At 38.5% G+C, this 27,720-nt stretch overlaps 3 protein-coding genes across 3 annotated transcripts; 1 reads left to right on the forward strand and 2 right to left on the reverse strand.

Annotated features, from left to right (window-relative positions):
• Nucleotides 1–593: 593 nt before the first annotated feature.
• On the reverse strand, nt 594–17,482 carry LOC135935783 (integrin alpha-PS3-like). The gene is made up of 22 exons (XM_065478340.1): nt 17,167–17,482; nt 9,346–9,485; nt 8,941–9,050; nt 8,678–8,807; nt 8,473–8,576; nt 7,980–8,034; nt 7,804–7,920; nt 7,624–7,712; nt 6,873–7,112; nt 6,647–6,761; nt 5,117–5,302; nt 4,878–5,051; nt 4,669–4,814; nt 3,798–4,033; nt 3,528–3,738; nt 2,797–2,960; nt 2,653–2,737; nt 2,488–2,601; nt 2,165–2,429; nt 1,261–1,490; nt 1,140–1,199; nt 594–1,079 (listed from the first exon to the last, which is right to left on the reverse strand). Exons 1-22 carry the CDS (start codon nt 17,343–17,345, stop codon nt 1,047–1,049), a joined length of 3,183 nt encoding a protein of 1,060 aa, XP_065334412.1. The 5' UTR covers nt 17,346–17,482; the 3' UTR covers nt 594–1,046.
• Nucleotides 17,483–23,099: 5,617 nt separating this feature from the next.
• On the forward strand, nt 23,100–24,295 carry LOC135936803 (uncharacterized). The gene is made up of 4 exons (XM_065479754.1): nt 23,100–23,350; nt 23,405–23,578; nt 23,644–23,931; nt 23,988–24,295. Exons 1-4 carry the CDS (start codon nt 23,291–23,293, stop codon nt 24,213–24,215), a joined length of 750 nt encoding a protein of 249 aa, XP_065335826.1. The 5' UTR covers nt 23,100–23,290; the 3' UTR covers nt 24,216–24,295.
• A 3-nt stretch (nt 24,296–24,298) lies between these two features.
• On the reverse strand, nt 24,299–27,680 carry LOC135936802 (proline-rich proteoglycan 2-like). Its single transcript, XM_065479753.1, has 4 exons — nt 27,508–27,680; nt 25,217–25,560; nt 24,815–24,949; nt 24,299–24,764 (listed from the first exon to the last, which is right to left on the reverse strand). Exons 1-4 carry the CDS (start codon nt 27,512–27,514, stop codon nt 24,429–24,431), a joined length of 822 nt encoding a protein of 273 aa, XP_065335825.1. The 5' UTR covers nt 27,515–27,680; the 3' UTR covers nt 24,299–24,428.
• Nucleotides 27,681–27,720: the final 40 nt, after the last annotated feature.

Here is a 27,720-nt window from a genome sequence, read left to right on the forward strand (position 1 = left end):
TTGCCTTTTTGTGTATTGTTGTATAATTGATGACATTCTTATTGACTGATAATATTTTGAATCATGAACAATACACATTAATAATCAGATAAAATACATAATACCTCGCTAAATTCGCTTATATTTGAGAACAGATTTTGCAGTGCAATATATCTTTTGAATTATTACTGTTAAATCATTGTGACTAAGTCTGACTGATGAGATTGGATGTCTGAAACAGCTAGGCTGCCCTATTCAGGATGCGTTGGCCAAAATGTCTAATATTTTGAACCTAAAATTCTGCAGTGGAAGAGACGTTATTGGATTTTTTCTATTCCAGTTTTTTGTTAGTGTGTGCAGTATGCACTCTCTGTGAACACGCTTCTTGTTTGCGAAAATTCCTGTTCGCGTGCATGCAGATCGAGCTTGTCATGATCTATTCTATTAATTTTATAAGGGAAATAAAAATTTAATTTACGAGTATTGATGCAAATTTAAAGATATGTGTGCTTCAATGATTTGTTAATTCCTGGCAAACATTAAAAACTTTTAGTAAAATTAACTAATTGATTTATTCAAACTTGTTTTAGTTTAAAGCGCGATAAAAACAAAAATTTTGTTTCTTAACAATTTTATTTGTCACATTTATTTTACAAATACTCAAAAATGTAATATAGTATGATGACGCCCGACTTATCATCTCAAACGAGTTTATAATTACCACCTACACACAGTTGATGAGAAAAGCACTTTTGGCACTTTGAAATAGTACACAAGTTTCGTCCTTGGACGTGGCGATGATTGTCGTTTCTTGTCCCACACGGGAGCAAAAATACACAACATAATAGTATGACACTGTAAAATTCATGGCCGCTATTTTGTATCTCTTATCTGTAAATGATTGCGTACACTTGAATAACAGATTTATAAAAATCTGAGCATTATAGCTTCTTAAATCTAAAGGTTTCGCATAAAACTTATGAAATTAATCAAAATATGTATATGTACAATGTAAATTGACTAGGAACGCGATGAAGGCAGTGTGCTTCCGATTGAGCATCAAGAGATTAGTCCAGGTCTGGACCGAATTCATCCTCCAACTGAAATGTTCAATAAATTATTAAATACTTATGACTTTGAGAAAATCCCGGAAAACTCACCAATTTTTTGTTCTTCAACGCTTCAAGCTCGTCTTTCTTGTCTCTCTTGAAGAATCCAAGCTAAACCGATATTTATTTTAATATATTAGCTGTAATAAATAATGAGATGTCTCGTCATTACCTTGACCAAAGCGAGAACAATGAGCAGCAAGATGAGTATGCCGAGAATAATGGCAAGTGCAATCATCCACGACGGAATTCCTTTCTCTTGTATCTTGCCCAGAAACACCGTGTGGATGACGTGGCTGTCCGGCCTGTCGTTTTCAGGCTGCGTGGCCATCGAGCCGGGCAACAAGGTGGCCATTCCTCCAGACACGAAGGAAACCACATCTTTGTCTTCTAATAAACTACCTGTGAAATTAATAAATAAATAAAATTAAGCTTAAAATTTTACTAAATCAAAATTCAGGATTTTCGGATATTTTTCTCATGTCCTATGATCTACTCAAGGAGATAAACACTAAATTCATGGGCGCAGAGTGAGGTGATAAAAATTAAAATTTTACGTGTTTAGGATGCAAAAATTGGGTTGGAGGGTTGGCACCCTTAGAATAATTTGGCTAACTAGGAGAGGTCGAGACTAGTCTAGCGGTGTGCGGTTTTTGAAAATCTGATAATTAGAAGCTGAGATTTGGACGAGTAAACTTTCTTCTACAAAAAACCCTGCTCAGCCAATAGCCGAAGACTAGTTGAGCAGGATTTTATGCAGAAATACGGAAAAAATTAAATCATAGTATACACAAAAGAGCTGCATTTAATTTCATCCAAAAATTATAATGATCTTCATTTGCATCTATCGTGAATATATTTTTCAAATCAGAAAAAATTTGTCAACCCAGATTACATTTTTCAAGATTTTTAAATAAACCTATAGTAGGTTTTGCAGCCGCACAATTCGACTTGAGTGTCAATGTAACTAAAAACCGCGAATCAACATTTTGGGATTAATAGCTGCTCTATCCTTTTAAAACAGAAAATCGTGTTTTGTAAGTTTAATTTAAACTTAAATTTGAAAGTGCTTTTACCTAATTTTTTGATGTCTGCACGAAGATAGAATGAGATTATTGCCGGGTTGTTGGGTCCTTTGAGCGGCCCAATAAGGCACTCGATGACCATGCACTGCACCTCCTGAGCGTCGGTGCAGTTGATGAAGAGAGTGCGGTTTGCCGGCAGGTGACCTTCGTAGCCCAGTGCCATCTCCTTGGTTGACCTTCTTGATCTCCTGGACGATAAGTCGGAGTAAGTGCCTCCGGTCATCGAACAAAGGAAATCTTCGCCGTCCAAGGAAGCCTGCATCATACGCGCCATTTAGCAAAAGAAAAGAGATAGTAACAAACGCAAAACGTACCCTTGGCTGCATGACTTCCAAGAAGGTCACTTCTTTTCTTTTGGTGCTGATTTTGTATGGGATGGCCATTGTGATCTTGACTTTGTCAACAGGACTTGGCCCGTAGTTGAACACCTGTGAAAGATTTTTTTTTATTTGAACTTGAATTCATTTACGAGCTTGTACCTCATAGACGTGATGGAAAGAAGTGATGTCAGAGCTTGCACTTTCATTGTGCCAGTCAATAAAATAGTTTGACATCAAAGATTTCCTAAACATCAAATTTTATTAGTGAATTCATTCATCTCTGAATTATTATATTAGACTTACCCTGAAACTGAAATGTCAGCCTCAGTTACTAGGGGAATGGTCAGGTTCTTGAAATTGTCCGCCAAATTGAGGTCATCGCCGGCGCTCGTTGAATTGATTATCAGAGTCAAACTCTTCGTGCCAGGAGCTATGTTTTCAAACTCCAGCTCGAGCGGAATTTTCGCCTGCAAAATTTAGGAGGTGGTTATGCAACCTGTTCAACTGTGCAGTCACGAAGCTTGCATAATAAAGAATCATTATAGTGGCTTGACAAAAAATCGATGCATATAATTTGAAGTCTCAGCCAGCCGCACCAGTGAAATTTTAAGTCACGTTGCCAGCCGTCGTGAATTTGGCTAAGCCACGCCATCCGCCGACCAAAAAATCGAATAGTGCCAGAGAAATAATTTGATGTGGTCAAGCATTTTATCAAACTTAAACTTAAAAAAAATCTACCGCCACCCGGCTGTAGGTCAAGAAAAGCCACTACTTAAAATTACGCGGCTGAGACCTCTGAATATTAATCATTAAATTAATTATTAACTAGTTAAAATCTTCCATACTCTACCAAGACTGAGAGAGAAATGAATTTACAATATTTAATTTCTCCAAAAATTTGATAAAATTAGTTATAAATCATCAATGGAAATATAAATTTTGATTTTACTTTTCAATTAAAACTTCATGCACCGTAATTTTAAGGATTTAAATTAAGAAAATAAAGTTAAATAAAATTTAGACAAATATCTTACCATTGACTTGGCTGGCAGGGGGTTTCCAATATCACAGCTGAGCGTGTTTTCATTCTTGCCTCTGCCCTCCAAACAGTTTTTGGGCACTCTGGCCAAAGGTGCATTCGGAGGCAGCTGAATGGTCACCTGCGCAAGGAATGCAGGTTCTCCAGAGTTCTCAATCTGCACTTCCACCTCCAATCGTTTCACTGATCCGATCGCCACAGGAGTACTGTTTTTCGAACAACATTTGTAAATTAAAACCATATACTTTGATAAATTCCCCATTACTTTTGGCCGAGTTTTGATTTGATCTTGAGGTCTGTCTCGCAGACATCGTCCCTCTTGCAGCCTGTGGAATACGGCACTCGCGCCGTCACGGTGGCCAGGCTGTTGGGATCGATTATGGCGCAGCTCTTGCAGAATCGGCCTCCGGTTTGCCTCTTGCGACGCGTCCGCACTTTCGAGTTGTCGATCTCGGAGATTATCTGCAAGTCGATTGGCTTGGAGAAGTCCTGGTTTGAGGTCTGCAAGAGAAGAATTTGGTTTCTGTTCATTTCTTTTGGTTTAATTAAGAATATAGCATAATTATAATGATAGCAAATAAATAAAATCAATCCAGCAAGTGAGCAAGTTTAAATGTTGAAAAGCAAAAATATTAGTAAATATTTCACATAATATTTTTATCAACAAAAAGAAATTCAATTTTTTCAGATATTGGAAAATTTTCCCCCTTATATTAACTCGTCAGAAATTAGAAGTGTGAAAAAAGCCGTTATTCCTGGGAATCTTTTTCGGGAACTAATTCTTTTGAACCAAAGATTTTGATATTAGTTTCATTCGGTTTTTTCCATTTTTAAAAACAAAATATTAATTGAAATCAGGAGAGTGTGGTAAAGAAGGCGAAAATTATTTGAAATTATTGGAAATATTGGATTTTCACCATCCTTGTACGATTTATTTTCAAGTTTTGAAAGAAGGAAAAAACACAAAGTCCGTTTTTTTGAAACAAGCAAATCATTGATCAGAAACAAAAGCAGTAATTTAAAATAAAATGTTTGAGACTTTATATGCTGCTGTTCATATTCCAGGATCATTTTAATGGATTGCAGCAGCCTATGTAAGATCCCAACAAAAATTAAAAGAGAACACTAAAATGTACCTTGATAATTTCAACATTAAGCTCCTGGCACACAGGTGTCTGCAATTTAAGCCTTGTGGTGAAGCTGAACGAATTAGTCTTTCCATTCGATGTCACAAAGACAGCTCTTTTGAAAGTAGGATCAGCATTGACGGTGATTTTCGCATCTACAAACAAGTCGGGAATTTTAAATCAAAATTTAAAATTAAAATCCAAGAAAGTGAACATACCTATGAACTTGGGTGCCTTGTTGCCGTTGAAGGAGACGCAGGCGTTCGCTTTGAACTCAGTTGCGTTGAAACTGATCCTTTCCACGCTCGGCCTGATGTTTCCATTAAAAACAACGACAGGGTGTGACCTGAACACGACAGCGTGCCCCGACGTGTACGCTCCGACGGCGAAATCTGTGGAAGGCGAAATGCAACCGTCAGACACTAAATCAAACGGTCGAATTTAGCTTTTTAAGTACCCGGATAATGGTTCTCGTCGATGTCGGTGCCTTTAGTGATGCTCATGCCGAAGCCAAGGATGCTGTTGTCGACGTCGCGGGCGGCGATCCTCTGCGCAGCAATTGGCTCCAGACCGAATTTACGGCCGTGATAGACGTAGACCACTCCGCGGTTCTCATCCTCGTACGGCGCTCCGACAGCAACATCTATCCGCATTAAAATTTTAGTGTTATTTTCTAGTGCAATAAAAATAAATATCCAGCTTTTAACGCATTGAATAAAACTGGATACATCCTTGAGTCTTTATACAAAGAAATCGATTGATCATACCGTTTTTCATGTTTTAGTTTTAGCAATTAAATTCTACTGTTAATTATGAATTATAATTAACTGAATTATAATTAACAAAAGCATGGGTAAAATGTCGGCTGTTGCCTAAAATAATTCGGTAAAAAACCTTTCAATTTTGGGAAAAGAAAGGGCATGGTAAATTTTTAAAATGTTATGACTAATTTAAAAGCAAAAGGAATGCAACAAGGGATAATTAAAGATAAAAATTTTAGCCAGGAATCAAAAGGTTTATCAACCCCAGAATCCTAGAGGGGAGGTCAAAACACCGTTTTAATTTCCCAATCAGTTCACAAATTCCCTGAGCCTTTTTTAGAATGTTTTCAATAAATAAAAATTAATAAAATTAAATGAAAAACTGCCGAAGTTTTAAACTGACGGAAAACCACATTCATTCGAGAAAACTAGGAAGAGGAATCTTGATTTAAAGGATTAACACCATTACAATTATTTAAATAGCTTTTTGATTTGATTCTCAGAGTAACAAATGTTTGCTGGGAAAATTTGTTTAAGATTTGCAACAGTTACAGTAAAATTGCATCAATCGTTCAACTCAGGGGCCTGAAAAAAATTTAATCGCACTATTAGCAGCTGAATTACGTTCCAAAGATTACCGAAAACCCACAAAATGAATAATTTCCCTGATAATCTAAGGATGGCCAGAGAATATTACTGGTGTGAATATCATTGCATCCGGTTAAAATAAACCTCCCATTCGTACCCCTCACTCTTTATATATTTTCATTGATATTCTAAAAACAATAAATGTCACATTTTTCAAAAAAACTATTTCTCTAAACGCCATAACCGATTCACAACCTCTGCTTTTCGTGCAACCAACATGACGTCATTTCAAGTTGTTCTCGAAAGTATATTTTCGCGCTGGCGGACGAGAATGCACGTTTGTTTTTACTCTTTGTTTTCGACATTTCTTTCCACCTCCTCCACTGATGCAAGCAGACGAAAATGCGGATAACTTCCCACGCAACAGCGCGAGAAATGACTTCTTTACTTCTCGCCTCTGCGCGAGTTTCGATAAATAAAACATTATTTGTTCGTTTTTAAAACTCCGCGCACGATGACACTACGCGCGCGACGAGAATTGCCTGGCTGAAAGCGGGGCCGGCATCAAAGGGATTCGCGCGACGCGCGCTGGCTGTTAGCGTTTCAATGATCGCGACAATTCACACCCACGCACTCACCATCATAGCCGTCGAGATTGATGTCACCAAGTGAGACGACGGTTGTGCCGAATCGGGCTCCTGCTTTCTTCGAGCCCATCAGCTGGAACTTGTTGCCCATCGTGCGGAAAGAGCCCTGAAATTAAAAATTAAAAGATATTTAAGTTTGAGTACATAATATATTCGGCTTAACAAAATCTCTGAATTTTTAAGGTCTGAAAATAAATTGAATTTATTTTATAATTACCTGTCTCCTTGACACAAACTCGTTGATGAAGACGTAAATTCTTCCTTCATCGCCCTGAGAATAGTCAGCAGAGCTGAGGGCGGGCAGAGAATGCTGCGGGGCTCCGACAATGAGGTCGGGCTGTCCATCGCCGGTGACGTCAGCGATGCAGAGACTTGCGCCAAAGTATTCACCCATTTGGTGGCCTTCAAGCTCGTAAAGCACATGCAAGTCTGAGTCGGTCACTGAGTACAGCAGTACCTGCAAATTAATCCGATAATAATTAGTCGCTTGTAAATTACACATTGACTGGGTAATTTTTAATAGAGAACGTTTTGTTATAATGAAGCTAATTATCCCATTTTACCTGCAATGGAATTAATGGAATATACGGAATGTAATTATACAAAATGTTTGAAATGTTAAATAGTAAAATAGTTTCCTAGATGAAATGAAAATTGTATCCTAGATTTTGCAGCATATAAATATAAAATAAAAATAAACAGTGAGAAAAGAGCAGTACTGGATATTTTTTTCTGCAAAAGTTTGTATATACTGGCTAAACATATTTGAAAAATTTATCAATCTAACTAGAGATCTATTTTCTATTCAAAACTTAAAAAATGCAAGATTTGTGTTGAATTTAAAATTTAAAATAAATGGCTATGGCTGTATATTTATTTACAAATTTTATTTTATTAGAAAAAAAGTTTTCCTCACATAAAATCCAACAAATTAAACACTATATTGAAAATTTTGGTGTTGCACCTACTTTTCCTCTGTAGTTGACTCTTGGCGCCCCTGACACGTAGTACGCGCTTGAATCACCCGGAAAGAATTGCGCAGCGTCAACCGAATAACCTGCGATGATTAATTATTTGTTAAGCAAGGTACGCGCGACACAATGCATGATGTGTGACAAAGTTGTCAATCATTCCGCCGCGTGTCTCACCTAAATATCCAAGGTAAGGAATAGACTTCACGTCCTTTGGGCTCGGAATATCCGGCACTTGGTATGTGGTCGTCTGCTGCGCGTCGTTCTCCAAGGAACGATATCGCACGAGCGTGCCTAAAAGGATACATTTTCAGTTAGGGATTTAATATTTTTTCAACTTTAATGGTCTGTACCTTTCCCGTCGAACACTCCAGGAGCACCGATTATTAGCTCAGACCTGTTATTTGACTAGAAGGGAAAATAATAAATTAGGTAAATTATGATAAAAATTACCTAAAAGCTAACTTTTGATAAATTCTATTCTAATAAATTAAATTACAATGTGCAAGGGTGACTGTATCATTCCACTATTTGCATCTGCAGTCCATTTTTTTTTTTATCAAAACACGACTTTTTTTTGCTCATTTTATTCCTGTCCGAGGACCGGAGGACCGGGAAGGGCGCGCACTGCACTAGCACGAATGCTGAAACCCGGGTCCCAATAACACCGCGAACGGATAACATGGGCGCACCAGGCCGCACAGGGACCCAGCCCACTCAAGGGCCACTTGCCACTTGAAAATTATATTTTTTTAAATCTTAATTTACTAATTTTTCTCACTAAAATATAGTGCTACACATGCTTCAGTGTATAATTCTTGAGGCTATTTTAGAGAGATTTAATACCTTGACAAATTGCGCTGAAATTCCAGCCCCTCCGTAGGCATAGTTGAACACTTTGGTGCCCGGCAACCCTGGCGTCTCCGATGGAGTGTTGAATGCCTGCTTGTCTGTAAACAACGCGCGTTTTTAAATGTTAGTACGCTTGGTTTAGCCCAACACAGGACGGAAATAGCACTAGAGAAATTAAAGAGAATGGTTGTTAACTCACTCTTCTCGATGAGAGGCGTCAGAATTTGCGCTGCGTTGACCATGTAGCTTCCACGGTCGTACCAATAGCACACGCCGTTCATTAAGTAAACGTCTGAATAATATTGGTTCACCCATCTCGGGCCGCAAATCTGAAAGATTTCAATCAATTTGACACACACTCAATTTAAATGCTGTCTATAGTGGCTTTTTTAGCGGAACTGCTTCAGCCTGTCAGGCGATTTACATATATCAAATTTGAAGTGTGCAAGTGAAGTGCATTACCACTGTCCGCCCATTAGGCTCATCCTCAACAGCAATTGTGGAGCCAAGCCATGCGTGATCCTTTTTGTGATGAAAACTCAAGCCGTTTGAACGGACTTCACGGTCGTTGCCTGCAAAATGATTGATTATTACAAACGGCTGCACTCAGATGGAATTTATTTTATTCTTGAAAGTCACCACTGTTTTGAAACAGCATTTTAGTATACAGCAGGAAAAATTAAAGTTTTTATACGAAATCCAAACGATTGAATGATTTTTTCTCTACCAAAATTTAAGAGCACAAAGTCACCACATGAAATAATAATTTTCCTGTTAAATTATTCAAAGAGCAAGAAGGTCAACCGCGAATTTAATTATACGAGTTGCGCACACGGAATTTCGCTAATAAAGCAGAAAAATTCATGCCTGTGGGGTCAAAGGGCAGAGTGCTGCATTGGTTCTCAAGCTGTCCGTCCTGAAGGCGGCATTCGAAAACAACACCTGGCTCTTGTAGATCCACTTGCTGAGGGAAAGTCGAGTTGGCCCTGGGAGCGCCGACCAGCAGCCTGCAAACAAACAAAAAACGCCGAACCCATTAATTTTTGCGCATATAAAAACATCTGTTCGCAAACAACCGAATAAAATCGGCGATGAGTGCTGTTGCCGTTTTTAACGATTGGGGATTTTCAAAGATGCGATGCCAAGATATGGTTAGAAGAGCGCGCAGGCTTCGACAGGAAATAGTTATTAGACAGTGCCTCCGAAATAAATTTTATTAATGGCCGCTCAGCTCGATTCTTTATTTTCGATGCATCGTGATTCTTTCTCTCATGGCAAAGTTTTATTATGAAATTAAATCAATGTTTGAGGCACCGGGATTCGATAAATACGATAAATACAGCCATTTGCTGAGTTTGATTTATTACATAATAGCATAAAAAAATTTATACAAATAATAATGATATTCATGATATATACAACACTGTTCCAAATAAGTAGATGTGGAACTGTAATAAAGTATAATTAAATCGGCCGCAATTGATGCTACCCATTCATTATGTAAACCAATCCTTTAATTTCTTCATATTTTTTCGTATAAGCGAAATATAATCGCTCTTTCCCACGAAGCAGCAGCTAAAGATACAGATCAATCTTTCTTTCTCTCTCTCTCAATTTTCCCGACCGTTCGTGTCACAAATTGCACTTGGTCGAAGGCGCACGAAACGAGAGTCAATACCGCTAATAATCACCCGCGGCCGATTGCACACATACACACAAACACATACGTGGGCTGCGATTTGCGCAAGTACGTGTACACAAACGCGGACGCGGTGAGCAATAAAGACGAACTCGCGGCGTCAGCCAACGAACGCACAGACGAAACGAAGCGTGCAGATTATTTTACTCAGCCTTCTCTCCTCGGACAGGATGCAAGGAATTAAATCACGTAGGGTCGATTTCACTGCTGATGCATATTTTTTGCAATCGTGGCATCTCAATCATTGAATTAATTTTTGCTGAAATTATCCAGCGCGTGAGATGGGAGATGGTTCGATAAGAAATCCGCGTTGCATGATTTATGTTGTCAGCAAAATTATTTGGAGCGTTGTTTGATGAATGCTCCCATTCGAGGTGAGCAATTTGCTACAATTATCGTAAACAATCGGAATTGATTGTGGCTCTCTGCAGACTGCTTATAAAAATTTATGTCTTCACAATTTCCTCAGATTGTTGCACCAGCCATAACTTTGCAAACCAATGTTGAAGGTAAAAATTTGTTGGTGAACTTTGTCATTTTTTTTTAGAAGAATTTGATATTTATTTTGATTCAAATAATTAGTTTCTTCATTGATTTCGGCGATAGTTTGACAGAGTACTCTCTCTAATATGAAGTTTTTGGTGAATTTTGCTTTTAATATTAAGTATATTCTCCGTTACGAATTTTGTTTTGAAGGTGTGTTGATTTCAGGCAAGAATAAACAAATAAACTATTTAAGCGTGTAAGTTCTATTTTTTAAACAAAAATATAAATAATATAATTTTACTATCCTGTCCTGTTTTTAAATTCGCACAGAGTTAAGTTCTTATCCTTATATTGATAAAATATCAACAATTCCCAAAATAAAACAATATCTTTCTTCCCGATAATTAGAACGATCAAAAGGAGGGGAGAAATTAATTTCCCCCTTTTCCCTGTCAGCAATTTAGCAGCAGCGACGGCCATTAATTTCATTCTTCTCCCTCTTTCTACCGTCCACGCGGTCCCCTCGCAAATATTCACGATTCTGACTCATTCCATACGAACTCATCCCGCTGAATCAGACACAAAGAAGAAGGAAATCGCTGTAGCAAAATGACAAATTTCGGAAACGGCGAGACCATAAATATTAGCAGGCGGCGCGTCTATTCACTTCTCTCTACGTTTACACGGCTTGAGATAAGAGCAGATAAAGCCAAGCCTTGGTTGTCTTTACAGATATTGAGGCATCTCTCATTCCCGTCAGCGACAAATAAACACATAATATCGGCCTGTCGACTCTACTCCAAATAAACAATCTCCTTCTTCCTATTCAACACGCCGCCCCAGGGAAAATTTTTCCTCGTCGCCGTCAGACAACGCAAACGCTCTTCTGAAATGAGCGGCGCTAATTATTTATTTTTCTCCACTGATAATTATATTCCCGTATAGCCGCCGACCACCAGAGACTTTCAGACTTTCAAAACAGACGCTGAGAGATAACAAACAGGCCGCACCTGAAAAGCATATGAACATTCCGTCTGCTCAAATTAGCAGGTTCCATTTAATTTATTCATCCTTCTGATGTATGCCAGAGAAAGAGTAGAGAATTACAAATATTCTAATAATGGATGAGCTTAAATAGACATTTAAATCTATTTTTGGCAAAATTGAGGAATTGGCTACTGTGATACAAGCAGGAGGCGAGTTTAATGAGCCATGAATCTTTTCGATTTTATTTCTCTGCAATTATCTTTATTATCGCAGCGCTTTTGACGTACACTTTGTTGCAACCGGATCAAGGCTTTTCAAAGCTGCAGTCAATCTTTAAAATATGTATGAAAGTAGCCTCTGATACTGTAATAATGAATTTTATTTATTTATAATATTTGAAAGAATCAAAAGTTTTTAAAAAAGAAAACAAAATAATAGCTTTTTAAGTTGGAAAAATTAGAAAAAATATACAAGCAAACGGATTGGGCATACAAACTTTTACTCTAGCAAATTTAAAGCAAATTTCATAACTTTCGTTGCCAAATTACATAAAATATGTTAATTACAAGAGCATTTATCTTATATTTGGGTAAATGAGGCATTTTTGAATACATGTTTGAATTTGGGATATTCCAACCTGACACACCTCGAACTTCCACTGCAGGGTAACAATAATTCAAGCCGATCGATCATTTTCGCGATACCATCTTGTCTCTGCTCAAATATTAGCACCGCATGAATGTCTGTATCAACTTACTACTACATTTGTCACCCTATCTCGTTTTAAAACTCCAGTCTGCCATAAATGGGCCCCTCGAGTGCGGTTGACGGTCGTGGGAAAAGCTGAAATTTGGCCAGGTAAATAATCAGAGAGAGGCGCGTGCGGCCCGTTTTGTTGTCGCGTTCCAAAAGCGGCCCCAGCAATCTGGCTAATGCACTGGAAACATTAAATGCACTCCGAGGGCCACGTGTGTTTTGAGAAGAGAGAGAGGAAGAAAAGGGCGAATTGGTGATTAGAGGCCAGCAGCCGCCAGATGAATTCGGAAATAAAAACGGCTATAAAAGGATGCGCCAGGGGTATTTTTATGCTTTGCCTTACGGGAATACCCGCACGAGCTTCCAGCATTGTTACTATTCTTGGCAATAAAAAAACCGCTAAATGATAGCAAAAATATCAGAGTCGGACGTTCTAGAATAAAAACAGAACGAGGAGACGAGACTTTTTTTAAAAAAAGTGCAAGTTTCAAACTCTAATTAAAAATCCATTAAAAAATAATTTTCCCCCTCTGTGTTCTCTTTACATATATACAAATTTTCAAAAGTGGCAAAAGAATTATTGTCTGTTCGGCGATAAATTGAATGACTTCCATTAAAGTCTGATTTATATTCATTAATTGTAAATTTATGCCAGCTTACTTTAATTCTCCTTTCAAAAAATGATACAGAGCACATTCAAAAATAAAGTTACAGTACAGAAGCCATTCGCAAGAACGAAAATTTGGATCATTAATTTTAAGGTTCATCCATAAATCATTTTCCCTTCAAAATGCTGCCACCGCATCTGAATTCAACTGTCGGCGCGGATCAAAATTCCAAATCTAGATCAATCATCTGAAGCATCCGCGCGCAGTATCATCTGCATACAAAGGACAGAATAAAACGCCATTCAAGGATGATTTCGTGGCTAGATATTAATTTTTCCGAGAGGTCCACCTCCCATAGCAGCTATTGTACGCACGCAGGTGGCATTCGTTTCACTACCGGAATAAAAAGGGTTGGGCCGCGCATTTCAAACAGCGTTTTGCCTCTCGTTTTTCATTGTAATAGCATCCGAAATATGTAAATTGGACACAACAGCCGGTGACACGAAATGTGAATTTACGCCTGCCTTGAGAGCGCGCGCGAGGAGGAGGTGGACAATTTATTTTACGGCCGCCCGGGTCAGCCAGGTGGAACTAATATTTTTTAATACTCTCTGCTTTAAGCCGTGCAGTGACAAAATGCGCGAGGCAAACAACAAATTGCAACCAGTTTTGAATTGCAACTGGGCAGCGGTGAGAAGTATTCGAAAGGCGCCAGAGCCGCGCTCTGGAATTGAGTTCAACGAATGTTCCCATGAGTATTCTTTTCAAAAATTTAATGCTGTGAACAGATTCGTTTCACTAGCTTGAAATTCGTACAGGAAAAAGTCATAAATATTATGTCTGCATTCGTTTAGTAAAAATTTATCTTTCGGAAACCTGAATAAAATTCACACAAGAGCTTTGAACTTTGTGCCAAAATAAGATGCCCAGAATATATGAAATTTGACCTTTTGAAAGTCATCAGGGTGCTCAGGGACGAGACTATAGGCACACCCCAGGGTGCTGCCAGGTATTTTTCTCCATTTTTTTATTTTTTATTTGAGGATCATCATTACTTTTCTTTATTAAAAGAAGACTTTATTAAGCAGCTCACGTGCATGTCTAGCAAATGAAACTCGTTGCCAAAAAGCCCCGAGCAATTTCAGCGAAATAAACCTGGACCCTTCAATAGAAATCACGTACATCATCATTGTCTTCTAATCCCATTCAGAGGCGGCGTTTGTACGAAATTATCGCCGAGGAGGATGGTCGTGCCTTGCATTCACGCTTGGAGATGAATATTTGAGGTTTTGACTTGAGAGCAGCGAGCACACGTGAAGTGTTGCTGGCCTTGGTGCTTTTGTATCTAGCCAAAGGTACCAAAGTGCCACTATTAGGTTTCTCTTGCCTGATGAAGCAAGAAAGAGAGTATATATATAATAATAAAATCGGGGCTGATTAAAAGCGCCGGCTATTTAATTTCATCCACGCGGCAAAAACGCCAGAACGGATGAGTGATTTGCATTTTCTTGGCCCTCGAGCGCACGCTTTCGCAGAAACATATGCGATTTGGCCAATTTGTGCAATGCTGGAATTGTAATTTGGCTGGGTACGTGCCTCAGTCGATGCGTTTCTGGAAAATTTATTCGCGAGGTGCTCGTTACGTCTCAGTTTTTGGCCTCGAGTTCCGCCAGCAATCTTGAATTATGCAGATCGAAAAGGGCAAAAAAGTGTTTAAGGAGCTGAATTAGTCAGTCTTCTGTTACTTATTATGGTTTGGTTAATGGCAATGGGCCCGTTGTAACAATTTTTATGAATATTTTTAGGAGGAAAATTTCGGTCCTAACAAAACCAAAAAAGATAACCCCATAAACTAAAAATAATATTTATTAAAAAAAATTATTAAATTTCAAATTTTTAAATCATGGATAATAGAAAAATAATCTTTTTTATTTTCCTGTGAATGAAAGTAGGTGCGCCTCAACCACTCAAGCCTCAGCACCATCAAAAACAAAAAAAAAAAACTACACGAGGTTTTCCCCTTGCAGCTGGTGAAAACTAGCCTATATATAGGCTGATTATAAGATCAAAATTGATGAATCTTTCAATGTCGACAGGAAGTAAACAACACAAGCCGACAATTCCATCAATTCCAGAGGAGAGATGTTTTTTCTTCGCTGTTTCATGAATTCATGTTAGTTTTGGACAAAACTCATATCTCGAAACAGAAATGGATGAATTAAATACATTAATTTAGAGAAATAAATTGGAACAATTTGGATTATTATAACCCCCTTTATAATTTTGTGTAAAAAATATTAGAAATTGAATTTTCACGAAATTTCTTTCTGTGTTTCATTCTTTTATTGTTTTAAAAATAATAACAGACACAATAGCTAAAAATTCTTAGGAGTGATTTGCATTTTAGCTCGTAAATTTGGCCACAGCCCAAATTTTGCGCTGACAAGCCGTAAAATCTATCGATACAAGCATCGATCACCCTTGCGGAATGACAAATACGAAAATGTGACCAGCACTTCGCTGTATTATTATTTATAAACTTTTGTCAGGGTGACAAGTGACAAGGGTTCACGTCTCATCCGCCAGACAGCGGAGGTGTCGGCACCTAATTAAACGCAGTGTCAAAAGCGGGCACCAATATTTTCGCTCCAAATTTACGACCTGTCCCTCTTCATCAGCGAATGCGTATAAAAGGGTCTGCGCGCGTTTTTTAATAACGACCTCCGTCTGTGAGAAATTATTATTATTTTTGGTAGAGGCCCGCACATCTGGCGTTATTACAAGCGTTTTTTCCCTCCAGAAAACACAAAGCGTGGGCGTTCATTCCACAATTAACATAAGCAGGGGTGCATCGCTCCGGCGAGAGGGGTGTTAAAAATAATGGAGCCGTGGGGATGACACGACTCGCTCTAGCTCGCTGCCATCAGACTAAACACATAATCGGGCTCAACGGATGACTTCACACGATTTTAAGCTGCCTATTAATTAAGCCGTCGAAAAATGCCTCACTTGGCTTCGGGTTTTGTTTTTCAGCGGCGTAACGGTTCCTCGGAGTTGGGCATCCCGGCATATTTCGTAGAGGAATCAGTTTGTAGAGATAGTGTATAGATGTTAAGACGTTTTACATATTATGTTGTAATTATTTTCATCCACGCAAAAGACAACATTTTGAAATAAGGAAAAACATTTTCTTATTTCGTGGTCTTGTTTTGAAAATAACATCCTCGATATAGAAACACAAAAGAAAGAAAACCCTCTAAATAGTTATAAATACATATATATGTTTTTAATTTTCCACTTTGAAAATAAACCACATAAATAACAATAATTTTGTTTAGGTAGGCTTTCCACTTGAGTATTTTTAAGACTTTTTCTCCCTTTGGTGTCAACAAACCCTAACAATTCAGACATCCAATCATCCCTTCCCCTGACATTGGGCGGTAGTTGACAAAGCAGAGCTCAATAATACACAAGATTATTTTTCTTCTCTAAAACCACCCAAGAAAAGCGAGCAAAATAAATATTGAATCGAGTTCAACTGAATCAAAAACATGTTTTTGATAATAGAATCGAGCTGAATTTACTGCGTTCATTTCGAAATTCGGGATGAATTCCCTGATAATTCCGAATGTGCAGCATGCAATCCCACAACATGTTTAAAAATGTCATTTCCCCACAGGGCCTTCAACCTTAATTGTGGCATATAATTATATTTCGTCATTTTACCCTTTTCTATCCCTTCCTAAATGCTCTGTGATTAAAGCAAAAAAACCTCTAGCATTTTTAATCCTCCTTTTAAATCTTTTTTATCAGAATTGTGCACTTTGCTGCCTGGCGTTTATTGCAACCACTCAGAAAACAATTTGCTGTTCATTTGAAATCCGAGGTTTCTGCAGACGGCCGTACACAAAAAAGATCATGTGAATAACCGCCGTTGCCACTACAAAATTTTCCAAATATTTTTGGTCCAATAAAGCTTGTCCATCAAGTTGATCTTGAAATAACTTCTCATGATTAAATTTTCACCCAACCTTCAGGAGAGTAATTAAAAATAAAATGCCAAGACAGCAAAAAAAAAACACAACCTCCCTGCTCCAAAGTAAATTAGCAAAATACCACCAAGCATTGCAAAAACAAGAATAGATGACTCACCAAGAGTTCCACGCCGTGCCGGGCAGTGCCCTTCGGAGGGCAACACTAAAACCAAAATAATTGTCCGACGGCCTGTGCGGATTGCGAATCACGGTGGCAAAGTCCGTGTCAATGTTGAAGGCCTGCGCCCGAAGCACCAGTAGGGCCGCGGTCAGGGCCACGAACGCACCTGACGCCATCACTCAGGGGGTCACTCAAAGGTCACGAGCGTTGATTTCCTCGTTGGTCAGCGCGCCGAGCTGCGAGATGCGATGTCTTATAGGTGTTGCGCCGAGCGCGTTCCATTCATTACTGACGGATTTCGTTGGAGTTGGACTGCAAGCCGCGCGCGAGTGGCAGCCGCGCTGACGTCACACGCCTCGCTCGCACTCTCTACTCACTTTTACCTGGAACTCCCTGACGGATTTTACCTGGCTCGCGTGTGAATCACGCCAGGAAATCAGCACAGCTGAGACTTCTTGATGCAAATTTTTTCGCTGCACGATTTACGTGTGCGATAGGCAGCTGTTTGTCGAGATGTCGCATTTCCGAGACAAGAGGAAAGGGATGTGATGTCCTATGTTTTCCGCTACTGCTTCGTTTAGCACCTTTAGATCAAAATAAAGATAAGATTTCATTTGGTGAGCGTCTTTTTTGTTTCGGAGTGCAAATAATATAAAAAAATTGCCGATTTTAGTTTATTTCTGAACTTTCTTCTTGGTGTGTTAAAAAAATCATTCGGGATTTCTTGGCAATAAAGGTACCACCACTAAACAAAATTTGTTTTTATGAAAATACACATGTCATGTTGTTTGGTAGTGATAAAACATTCAAACAACAACAATTCAGCATTATGTACTTGCGTCAAAAATATCCTGGACAAAGAAAAAGCTATGCGTGGCATGGCCACGTCCCTTTAGAAGCTTTTATGTAGCATATGTTACTACCTTTCACAAAATTTCGTCAAATTGTTGCCATTTTATTACTGTTTTAAAGTAAAAATTACATAAAGTTTATAATTCGACTTACTAGCCAAAATTATTAAAAATAGAAATACAATTTTAAAATTTTGCCCTAGTTAAAATGGAAATACAATCAATACTGAATGATTTTCCATTAGCAAGGAACATTAAGAGATGAAATGATGACACGTTTTTATCCTCAGTGCGTGATTAACAGTAGTGAGTAATGTTTTATTTACTTATTAGAAGCTTCGTATCAGTTGCAGGCTATAGCCGAAGAGGAAAATCTCCGAGCAAAAAACATTTACTGCTATAAATTCTAAAGTATTGACACAAACCAAACAAAACAAAGAAAGAGAAAAACAAGATCTATTTAACGGTGGAAAAACTAGCGCTCTTTGAAAACTAAAATTTCTAAGTAGCAAAATCCAAGAAATCTAAAAATAATTGCTGAACACAAACATGTCTATGATAAAAACTGAAAATTCACCTCAATTAGACCTACATCTGTTTTAAATTATAGTAAAGTAAGAAGTATAAAAATATTAACAAATATCGAATCAAAGATTACCCATTGTTCCTGTTTGAATGATGTGCGAAAATGTCAGTTCTGAGCCTCTGTTGATTTAGCACAGATGCATGGAGTGAGGAGGAAGTGCTCGTCACAAGTTAGAAGTGAGACATGTAGAGATAAAATATGACATATGACGTATGCCGATCCGCATTTTTTGCTCATCGAAACGTCACCAATTGAGCGGCACATGCTAAACTTTTAGTACAAAAAATTGCACTTGATATAAATACGCTGTATTATATGCAAAGCAAAGCTTTCCATTCGTAAAGAAAGAAGGAATGCGGTTCGCAAATCGGTTCTTAGAAAAGAAAATGAGAAAAAGGTTGCACGGCTGCTGTGCTGCAGTTGCAATTAGAGCGCTCAATAAATAAGAACCTGATATTGAATATAATCTGCTTTTAACCGGCAGCGAGGAGTAAAGTACCTTGTCGGCATAATTGCGAAAAAAATATCCAGCCTGGACTGCAACAAACTGGCAAATTAATAAAAGGCTTTCCGGTGCAGATGCGAGGGCAGAGAGCAGAATTTTCAAGCTACACGCGAAACAAGGTCGCGGTGCGTGCAAAAGCGGCGGCGGCGGCGGAGTCGGCGACAATAGCGAGGAAAGAAAGGTATTTATTTGCTCGGAGATGGTTTTTGCCGTCGCGTCTGCTGCCTCTGGAGCGCGGACAATTCCGTAAAAGGCTCGTCCGCATGGTCTGTGTGTGTGTATTATCATCATCATTACCCGGCCGTGCGTGTATTAAATCTGTGCTTCTCGTTTTCAACACACTGGCCTCAAGCAGAGATGTGCGGTGTCAACAAGTCACAATCGGACAAAATGAAAAAAAAATCATGACTCAATAAGGGCTGCTTTGTTTAAAGTTTTACAAATTCTCTCAAACAATCCTTAATGTGACTTTAATTATTAAATTTCATAGGTATATGAGCCAACAATTCGACTTACCATTGAGTAATTGCGTGAAAATTAGGTATGGATTGATGATAAATTTATATATTAGTAAAAATTATTTATTTGCAATTATCTCAACACTTTAAAGTTTCATATAATCGATTATATAGCGATATTTTTAACTTACTATAAAATATTATTTTGTTTAATATTTAAAAATTGTAAATAGATGTTTTAAATTTATTAAAAAAATAAAAAATATTATTTTAAAGAGTAATAAATTTGCACATTGAGAAAAGTTTAAATTTTCATTTTTGTTCGTTAAAAATGGAAAATCGCAGTCTAATTTCAAGCGTTTATCCGTAAAACGTTTCAAGTAGCGATTTTTCCAGCAGCAAAGCGGCTTCGGACGGCGCTCCATCGCTTTTTGTCCTCAGCCGCCGCCACCGCCTTACTCGCGTGTATTTATTTTGCACACACGCAGATACACGAAACAGCAAACAATGGAACTGGTTTGAAAAGCCCTTGTGACAGACATTTGATACAAACTGAGGCAAAAACCGCGCGCGACTCGCCGACTGAAGCTCTCATCACAATTGGCCAGGCCGCCGCTTTTTGCCCATCAAGATCGTCTGCGGCGATCGAGGCCTTTTCACCAGAAATAATTAAGTGTGCTGAGATGTAAAACGCCACCTTGATCTAAAGAGAGTGCGGACACACTCGGCTTTCGTTTTCAATAGGGTTGGCCGCCGGCGCGTTGTTTTTTCTCTTTTTATTAAAATTGAATAATGCAGCGGGAGACGGCAGTAAATTTTTTGTTACTCTAATTGATCATCTGATGAAAAGCATTTTTATATCACGCAAGCATCACTGTTGGATAGGGTTTGCTGACGTCTTTTGTTAATACCCAATTTAGATCCTGACATAGGTATACACGTGATTTGATTATTTTCTCAATCAATTCTAATTGAAATTAATATTTCGTCCTTCACACTGAGAAAGTGATGATCCCAGTGAGACGACGAGTTAATGCACCGCTGAATAAGAATGAGCTTCATTTTTAATCTCTTAAGAAGTGACTGATTTTATGGCAATTACCATTAGTTAATAAACCGTCTTCAAAGGTCATCAAAATAGGGGGATGGTTTTCCATTGGTATTACGAACAGAGGTAGGGAGATAAGGTTTTTCGATGTGAAAGACATATTAAACGATACAAAAAAGGCCCACATATGACACTAACTTAGTTTATTAAGATCAAAAATTTCGGCTCCAGGGGACAGGGGGAAGGTCTCAGCGAGTCAATGACCTCAAAGAGTAAGAGTTGATTATTTTCAATCAAATATTTAGGTCAAAGAAGCCGATCAAAATCTACACAAAAATCGCCGTAAAATCTCGAATCTCGAGTTTCACGATGCGTGTTTGTTTTAATTTTGACCTTAAATCGTTCAATATTAGAGTAAACACATAAAACGAATTTTTGATATGTTATTGTTGCCACGCAAATGAGCCACTTTTTGGCTATTTCGATTATAAAAATTTTATTTTTTGGGTAGAGATGCCAGATTTATTTAAAAAATCGAATTTTTGTGGCATTAACCTTTGATCTACAAAGTGATCACCAGGGCAAATTTTGCGTCTATAATGTAGAACATTTTTTATCCAATTTTTGATCTTCTTAAATCTAGTCAAAAAGCTATTAAAAAAATCTCCTTTCAAAAAACCACACATTTATAATAGACAATTTTAGGACTTTTGGCCCAATATTATACACACCTCCAGTAAATTTTGTTGATATCTGAGGACCCATGTCAACAGGGTGTATATAGTGTTTATATTTCAAAAGAAAAAGAAAAACGTAAAATATATTAAATGAAAAAAGAGCAAAAAAAATCAACATACCCAGCGTGGGTCATACTCAGATTTGTAGACATTAGAAAAATTGTTTTGGCAGTCTTGTTTTAAATTTTTCCATGTATACACTTGGAAAATAATTCAATTTGAATCTAGATAGAATTTAAGTTTGATTTCAAAGAGGAAAGGAAGTACAAAGAAAACTAGCAACTTTTACGATATCTTCAAAGAAGGAAATGAATTTAACAAGGAGATTTTGCATATATTTCTTCTTGTTAGATATCACGTTGATTTTACGCTGAGTTCGTGTTCACATTAATTTAGATTTAAAATACAAAAATAAATAAAGAGATGGTTTTGCAAATTTCCATTACTATTTAAACGGAAGCATTTTCCCGTCCAATAATTACCGTTCAGGCCGCACTCAAGTTCATTTCCCCCTTCACGGCCTTTTGCGGCATAAAAGTGTCTCATTTAAATAACTCTGTGCCGAACCCGAGGTTGCCTTTGAGGAAAACTGGAGAGCGCGCCGCTACTACACAGATGTTGCTGGAACACACCATATTGGCCACGATTATTAAATAACAACTTGGCGCCGTTTTGGACGCGGCTATGGTCAAAATATTTTCTAACCCGCAGGTTATATAGAGGCTGGAACAATGCGTGTGCATCTTCTTTTAATACACACTCTCTCTCTAAGGCGCTCTTGCACAGTCTTCATGACATTGACTTATTAGATATCGCTGACTAATTTATGCTTTATATAGAATGTGACCCCAGCCGCAGAGGTAGATGGCAATATTCAAACGGTAAGAGCGCCGTGTGTTTCGGTGGAGGGAGGCAGAGATGGACGCTTGTAATGGGCAGCGGAGGAAAAAGGTGCGGCGAACGTCCACTCTGATCGAGCTGAAAAATGTGTTTCTTTCATGATCTTGCCTGCCATTTGTCTTCCTTTGTGAGTCTGCAGATGCAAATATGCGAGGAACGAACCTTTTGATTCGATTTGGAACGAGCAAAATGTGAGGAATGCATGATCAGGCCTTGAAGACAAATTGAATGACAACGTAATTTTATTTAAGATATATTGTAGAGGCAATTTTTCGCATTATCTGCATGCTCTTACTTCGTTAAAAGGTGAAATAAAATAGCGCAGAGGAGATAGTGAAAATGTGGCTGCTCTCCGGTAGGTGGCCTCTTCAAGCACTCAACCTGCTTTTCAGCGTCATTTGCTCTCAGACCAGACTTTTATCGCAGAGATATGTCATAATAAAACTTCAGATTCATTTAAATAGGCTGATCAAGAGATAAATAAAAACTTGACATTATAACGAAAACAAATTCAGTTTGTGTAAAATCTTTTTTGTTTTTTCACAGCACTTAAAAAATATGTCTTAAATATTTAAAAAAAGATACTACGTAGTTTTGAGGCGGCTAGTTGGTCTAGCTCATTTTTAGCCAAAATTTTGCCCGGCGGCTGCGAAAATTTTTCATGCGAAGTTTGATAGTGCTTAACGGCCCAAAAAGGTCGGAGGCCAATTTTATTTTCTCCATCACTTTTTCCCACTTTTTGACTGGTGGCTGGCGCAGCTTAGCCAAATTCCCGGTGGCTGTGGTGACTGACCACGTGACTAAAGGTTTGCTGGCTGGCCAAACATTTGATATGTTTTCAATTTGATGATTTGGTCGACTGCATCATATCTTCTGAATTACGCTTTTATGATGAAAGATTCCGTCTTTTGTGTTTCTTATCAAAGATGTTTGTCAATCGTTTAGAGATTTTCGAGAGGAATTTAAGACTCTATAGCAACAAAAAGCAGCCAGTCCAGATTTTGGCTTCGCGAGGATATCACTTTCCATTGCGAAAATGCGTTTAACCATTGCGACTATATTTTGCCTCACTGTTGCTGCATGCAGTGCGAAACCGGTAGTAACCCTATCATAGTTACAAAAATTATTCGATTTTTTAAATCAAATTTAGGATAAATCATCACTGCATACTTTGGAGGAGGATGTAAATCAAGCCATTTACCTTAGTACAAAAACATCCTACGACATTGACATCCTTTCCGCAAGAATAAGCATGCTGGAGCTTGAGCTTGAATTCACCGCCAAAGAATTATTCCTGGATATTCAAACTTTGATAAGACAATTGGTGAACATTTTTCTTCCAACATCTTTAAAGTTCATGTGATTAAAACAACTTTTCTCTCCATGTAGCTTTTCTCAGAAGACGCCGAGAGAGTTATTGCGGAGATGGATAAAACGGGAAGTACGATTGTCGCAAACGTTCTACGTCTTAATGAAGCAATCGGGAAAGTTCGCACTGCCTTGACAGCGGTCCAGGATAATTTGGCAACCACCAACTACGGCGCACTAAGCAGCAGCCAGCTTTTGCTGGAGTCCTACGTGGACAGCTTCAATTTGGCGTATGATCTCGGCAGGGAAAATATCATCCTCGGGACTAATAATTTGGTCCTCCTGCTTCAAAGGGAACTGGAAGGAATCGTGAGTAAATTCCGTTCTTCAACTTCAAATTTTAGCTAACAAATGATGTTTTATAGACTGATCCTTTGGTAGAAGCTATTGAAAGAATGGCAAAGGAAATTCAGACCATTTTGCTGACGGAGCAGGGATATCTGGACAATGCAAGACTCTCCTTTGATCAAAACAAAGATGCGTTATTTAGTATTCTGGCCAGCATTATCGCACAAAATCCCAACTCTGAAGTCGCTGATAAGAACCCTCGATTCCCAGCAATGAAACTGCGTTCAGCTTTGAAGCAAAAGTAGGATAGGAGAAATGTTAAAACGGGTGGATAAATTATGTGTCATATTAACTCTTGTATTTTAAATAAATTATGCTATGTGCAATATCAGTTAATATATCTGTTGTTTAATATTGTCACCTTGCTTACAATTTACAACATTCGTGAATAAATAAGAGAATTTACCCTGCGGCTTCATTTAAATAACTTAATCAGATCAGTGTTATTTTAAATAAATTTAAAAGTCTTTGGTTTTCGCGGCTGAGTAGGGGACGGGCCCTCCAAAGGGCGGCCTCGAGGGGAAGTCGTACGGTCCTCCAGGGCCGACCAGCACATCAGGCACGGGCGGTCTCGAGGGGCCGTGAACCCCAGCGTGCGGCGCCGGACCGCCAGGACCGGGTCTGTGGTGGGGAGGGGGCACGGGGGCACCGGGAGGGAAGTCGCGAGGGCCACCGGGTCCAGCGAGAACGGCCGGCGTTGGCTGGTAGGCGCCGCCGATGTGGTGCGGCCGGCGGTTGGAGCCCGCGATGTGCGAGTTGTAGCAGCAGTACTGCTTTCCTTCATCGCAAACACCCTGTTTCCGAATTGTTTTAGTTTGAATTATTGATTTTAAATTGTATTTACGAATTTGATTCCTGGAGAGTTGCAGTTGAAGCTCAGGGTGCACTTGCAGGTGTCGTAGCCGCCGGTGTGCAGGCCAGGTTCCTTCAGGTAGGGGTCTTCATATGGGGGAACTTTTCCAACGTGGGGGCGTCCATTCTATTGATATTTATTATTAAAATTTACAGTCTTATATAGAAAAATAACACTTAAGATAATCAGCAATGTAATAATTCAGGTTTTACTCGAAATCTATGTAACAAATTAGGGGAAGATTACATACATTACTGAATTGAAACTAAAAAAATTATTTACCCACAGCAATTTGTTCAACCTTCCACTATAAAAAATGTAAAATAATAACATTCTGGAAATACTACGTTTGAAAGATTTTAAGCAATTTTGATTAAATTATTAATTTCTCACTTGGAATCCAGCTCCAGGGGGTGGTGGGCCGGGTGGAAAGGCGCCGCCAGGGGCACCAATAGGCGGCTCAACAGCGAATCCTTGCGGTCCGTTGACGGGGGGCCGGCCGAATCCTCCAGGACCGCCAAACGGTCCGTCAGCGTACCTGTCAAACTCAGCTCCTGGCCTGTCGTTGTAAATTCCTTGGCGTTTGCCTCCGCTGATGCCGTAAGAGCCACCTTCGTTCAGGGACAAGGTGCCGGGGCCGTCGATGATGCGGCTGGAGCGCCGGTTGTCCCCCCAAACCCAATCGCCGCGATCGGCCGCCTGACATGCGGCTGCCAAGCCAATGAGAAACCACCACGCTGAAACACATTAATTGAAATTGTGAATGAATAATTTTTTAATTGGAAAGTTTACAACAGATAATTTATCAAAAAATATTAAACAGTTAAGAGTTCACAATTTCATATTGGCGGCTGCATGTACAGTTTTATTATTCTGATCACCGTTTGAATAATGGGAAAATGCAATAGGTAAATCACCAATTCATACAAATCCATCCATTCATCGCAGTTGTTTGTTTTTACAAATAAAAAAAATGGAAGCCGCATGGCAAACGTCTCTTGTGAACACACAAATCTGCCACAACGAATTTAGACAGAGAGCCTCGTTTTCAAAATATATATGAATAAAAAAATTTTATATTATTTATTCAATAATTTAAGCAAACAACCGCAAAATTTAAATTAAGCATTTTAAAGCAATGAAAATTAGGGCCAGTAATTTTTTTCTTGAGAATGAAACTCGGATCGTCAAGCAAACTGGAATCTTATGCCACACGCAATGAAGAGCTGTGTTGCGGCACAGCTTCCATCACTGTTCAAGGCGTTACTTTTAGTATTGTATTCAGCGCAGCTCCTTTTTAAAATTCAAGCTATCAATTTGAGCAGGAATTTTCACAATAAACAGTGCAGTAAACTCTAATCAATGATCAGGATGAGCGGCTAAAAGTAAACAAAAAAGAAAGCAATAATTATAATATTGTTTCAACAGCCGGTGATTCGAGAACCACGGCAGATAACTTTTCAATGTGGATTTTGTTTCAAAATTAAAGTCCTGCTAATTCGAGAAAGTGTGCGAGATGATTTTTCCAGTTCACTAAAAGCCACCCATCCCATTAAAAAACATTCGCAGCTCGTTGAACCATTTGTAATTTTCTAAATTAAATTTTGTGTGTATCGTTTCTCCAATTTTTCAAGCATCGTGTGGTGATTCTAAACTTTGCTCTGTTTGGTGAATAAATTAACAGAAATTAAAACAAAAACTCTTGCTCAGTTTCCGCTTCCTCTTTTTTATCACTTTGAGATAAAAAGAATTCAACCTTTAACACATCAGGTAGCAATTTGAGCCGAATCGAATTGAATGCATTTGGCATTCACACTTTAAATAGAGTCACAATGGCCTGGAAAAAGGATGCAGCGTCCGGCTCCCAATGCCAATAGCGTAAAGGTCGACAGATTGAGTGGGACAGAAAGGCTCAATAAATAAGTTGTCACTTTTGCTTTTTACTAGACACCTTGGAGAAGCACCCACACACTGCAAGTGATTTGCCGATGTAGGCATGCAGACACGACGAGATTGGAAACAGAAAAAGTAGATCAGGGTCGTGTCTTTCTTGTAGCACGTAGTCCGTGTTCGTGGAATTTGAATTGTCAAAATAAATCTTGCAAAAAAGGAGTTTTGATGGTCTACAGCGGTCTTCGCGCTAATTACCAAACCCATGAACGTGTATTCGACTCAAGGCTTTCATTTGCAACGAGTGCGTGCTCAATTGCAGAGGAAAAATTTAATAATTTAACGTGTTGAATTAATTATATGACTTTTTCTCTTAAAAATGAAATTTTGAATGGATTAATCTTTAAATTTTTATTATAGAACTGAAATATAAACATAAATTTTAATTTGAAGAAACAAAAATTTTAATTTCAGAGACGGTTTGAAATCGATAACCAATTGAATATTCCTAAAATTCTTAAACTTAAAGCCCTACAAAAATCAACTTATTCCTAAATAATAGAATAAAAAATATTTTTACTTGAGTTGTGATACATCGATCAGTTCATTAAAAGATTGAAATAATTTTACTCTCGTCCACACCACAACAAAAAATTGATAGTCAGTCTTGTATTATATAAATAATAAAAAAACGACAACTTGATTGCGAAAATGATACTATCGAAATTAAATACCATAATTGCATTTACAAGGTGTGACAACTTAGAAACTAGAGCAAAGGCAACCCGACTCACCTGCCATCGAGCGTCAGTCAATGCTGGGGTAGAAGGCGAGTAGAACTGTGTGCAACTGCGCCGAACGTCCAAGTTGGAATAATGAAACTCGAGCGTAGACATAGAGACTATAAGAGGTCGCGGTGCAGTGGACACGCGGGCTACGCGAGGGAAGGGGTACCGCAGCTACCATTGTCTTCGGCGCTCCGTGGGCGCCAGAATGAAAATAACAAT

This window comes from Cloeon dipterum, chromosome 2, assembly GCF_949628265.1.
Source record: "Cloeon dipterum chromosome 2, ieCloDipt1.1, whole genome shotgun sequence".
Classification (NCBI taxonomy): domain Eukaryota; kingdom Metazoa; phylum Arthropoda; class Insecta; order Ephemeroptera; family Baetidae; genus Cloeon; species Cloeon dipterum.

Excerpts from the sequence above, each read along its gene's own strand:
- LOC135935783 (XM_065478340.1), bottom strand. The coding sequence starts at position 17,345 with ATGGCGTCAGGTGCGTTCGTGGCCCTGACCGCGGCCCTACTGGTGCTT. Across the intron at positions 7,921-7,979 it reads TGGAGTGTTCGACGGGAAAG|GCACGCTCGTGCGATATCGT; the intron begins GTACAGACCATT and ends GTATCCTTTTAG. Across the intron at positions 7,713-7,803 it reads TCCTTACCTTGGATATTTAG|GTTATTCGGTTGACGCTGCG; the intron begins GTGAGACACGCG and ends TAATCATCGCAG.
- LOC135936803 (XM_065479754.1), top strand. The coding sequence starts at position 23,291 with ATGCGTTTAACCATTGCGACTATATTTTGCCTCACTGTTGCTGCATGC. Across the intron at positions 23,579-23,643 it reads AAACTTTGATAAGACAATTG|CTTTTCTCAGAAGACGCCGA; the intron begins GTGAACATTTTT and ends CTCTCCATGTAG. Across the intron at positions 23,932-23,987 it reads AAAGGGAACTGGAAGGAATC|ACTGATCCTTTGGTAGAAGC; the intron begins GTGAGTAAATTC and ends GATGTTTTATAG.
- LOC135936802 (XM_065479753.1), bottom strand. Across the intron at positions 24,950-25,216 it reads CCCCTGGAGCTGGATTCCAA|AATGGACGCCCCCACGTTGG; the intron begins GTGAGAAATTAA and ends AAATATCAATAG. Across the intron at positions 24,765-24,814 it reads ACTCTCCAGGAATCAAATTC|GGTGTTTGCGATGAAGGAAA; the intron begins GTAAATACAATT and ends ATTCGGAAACAG.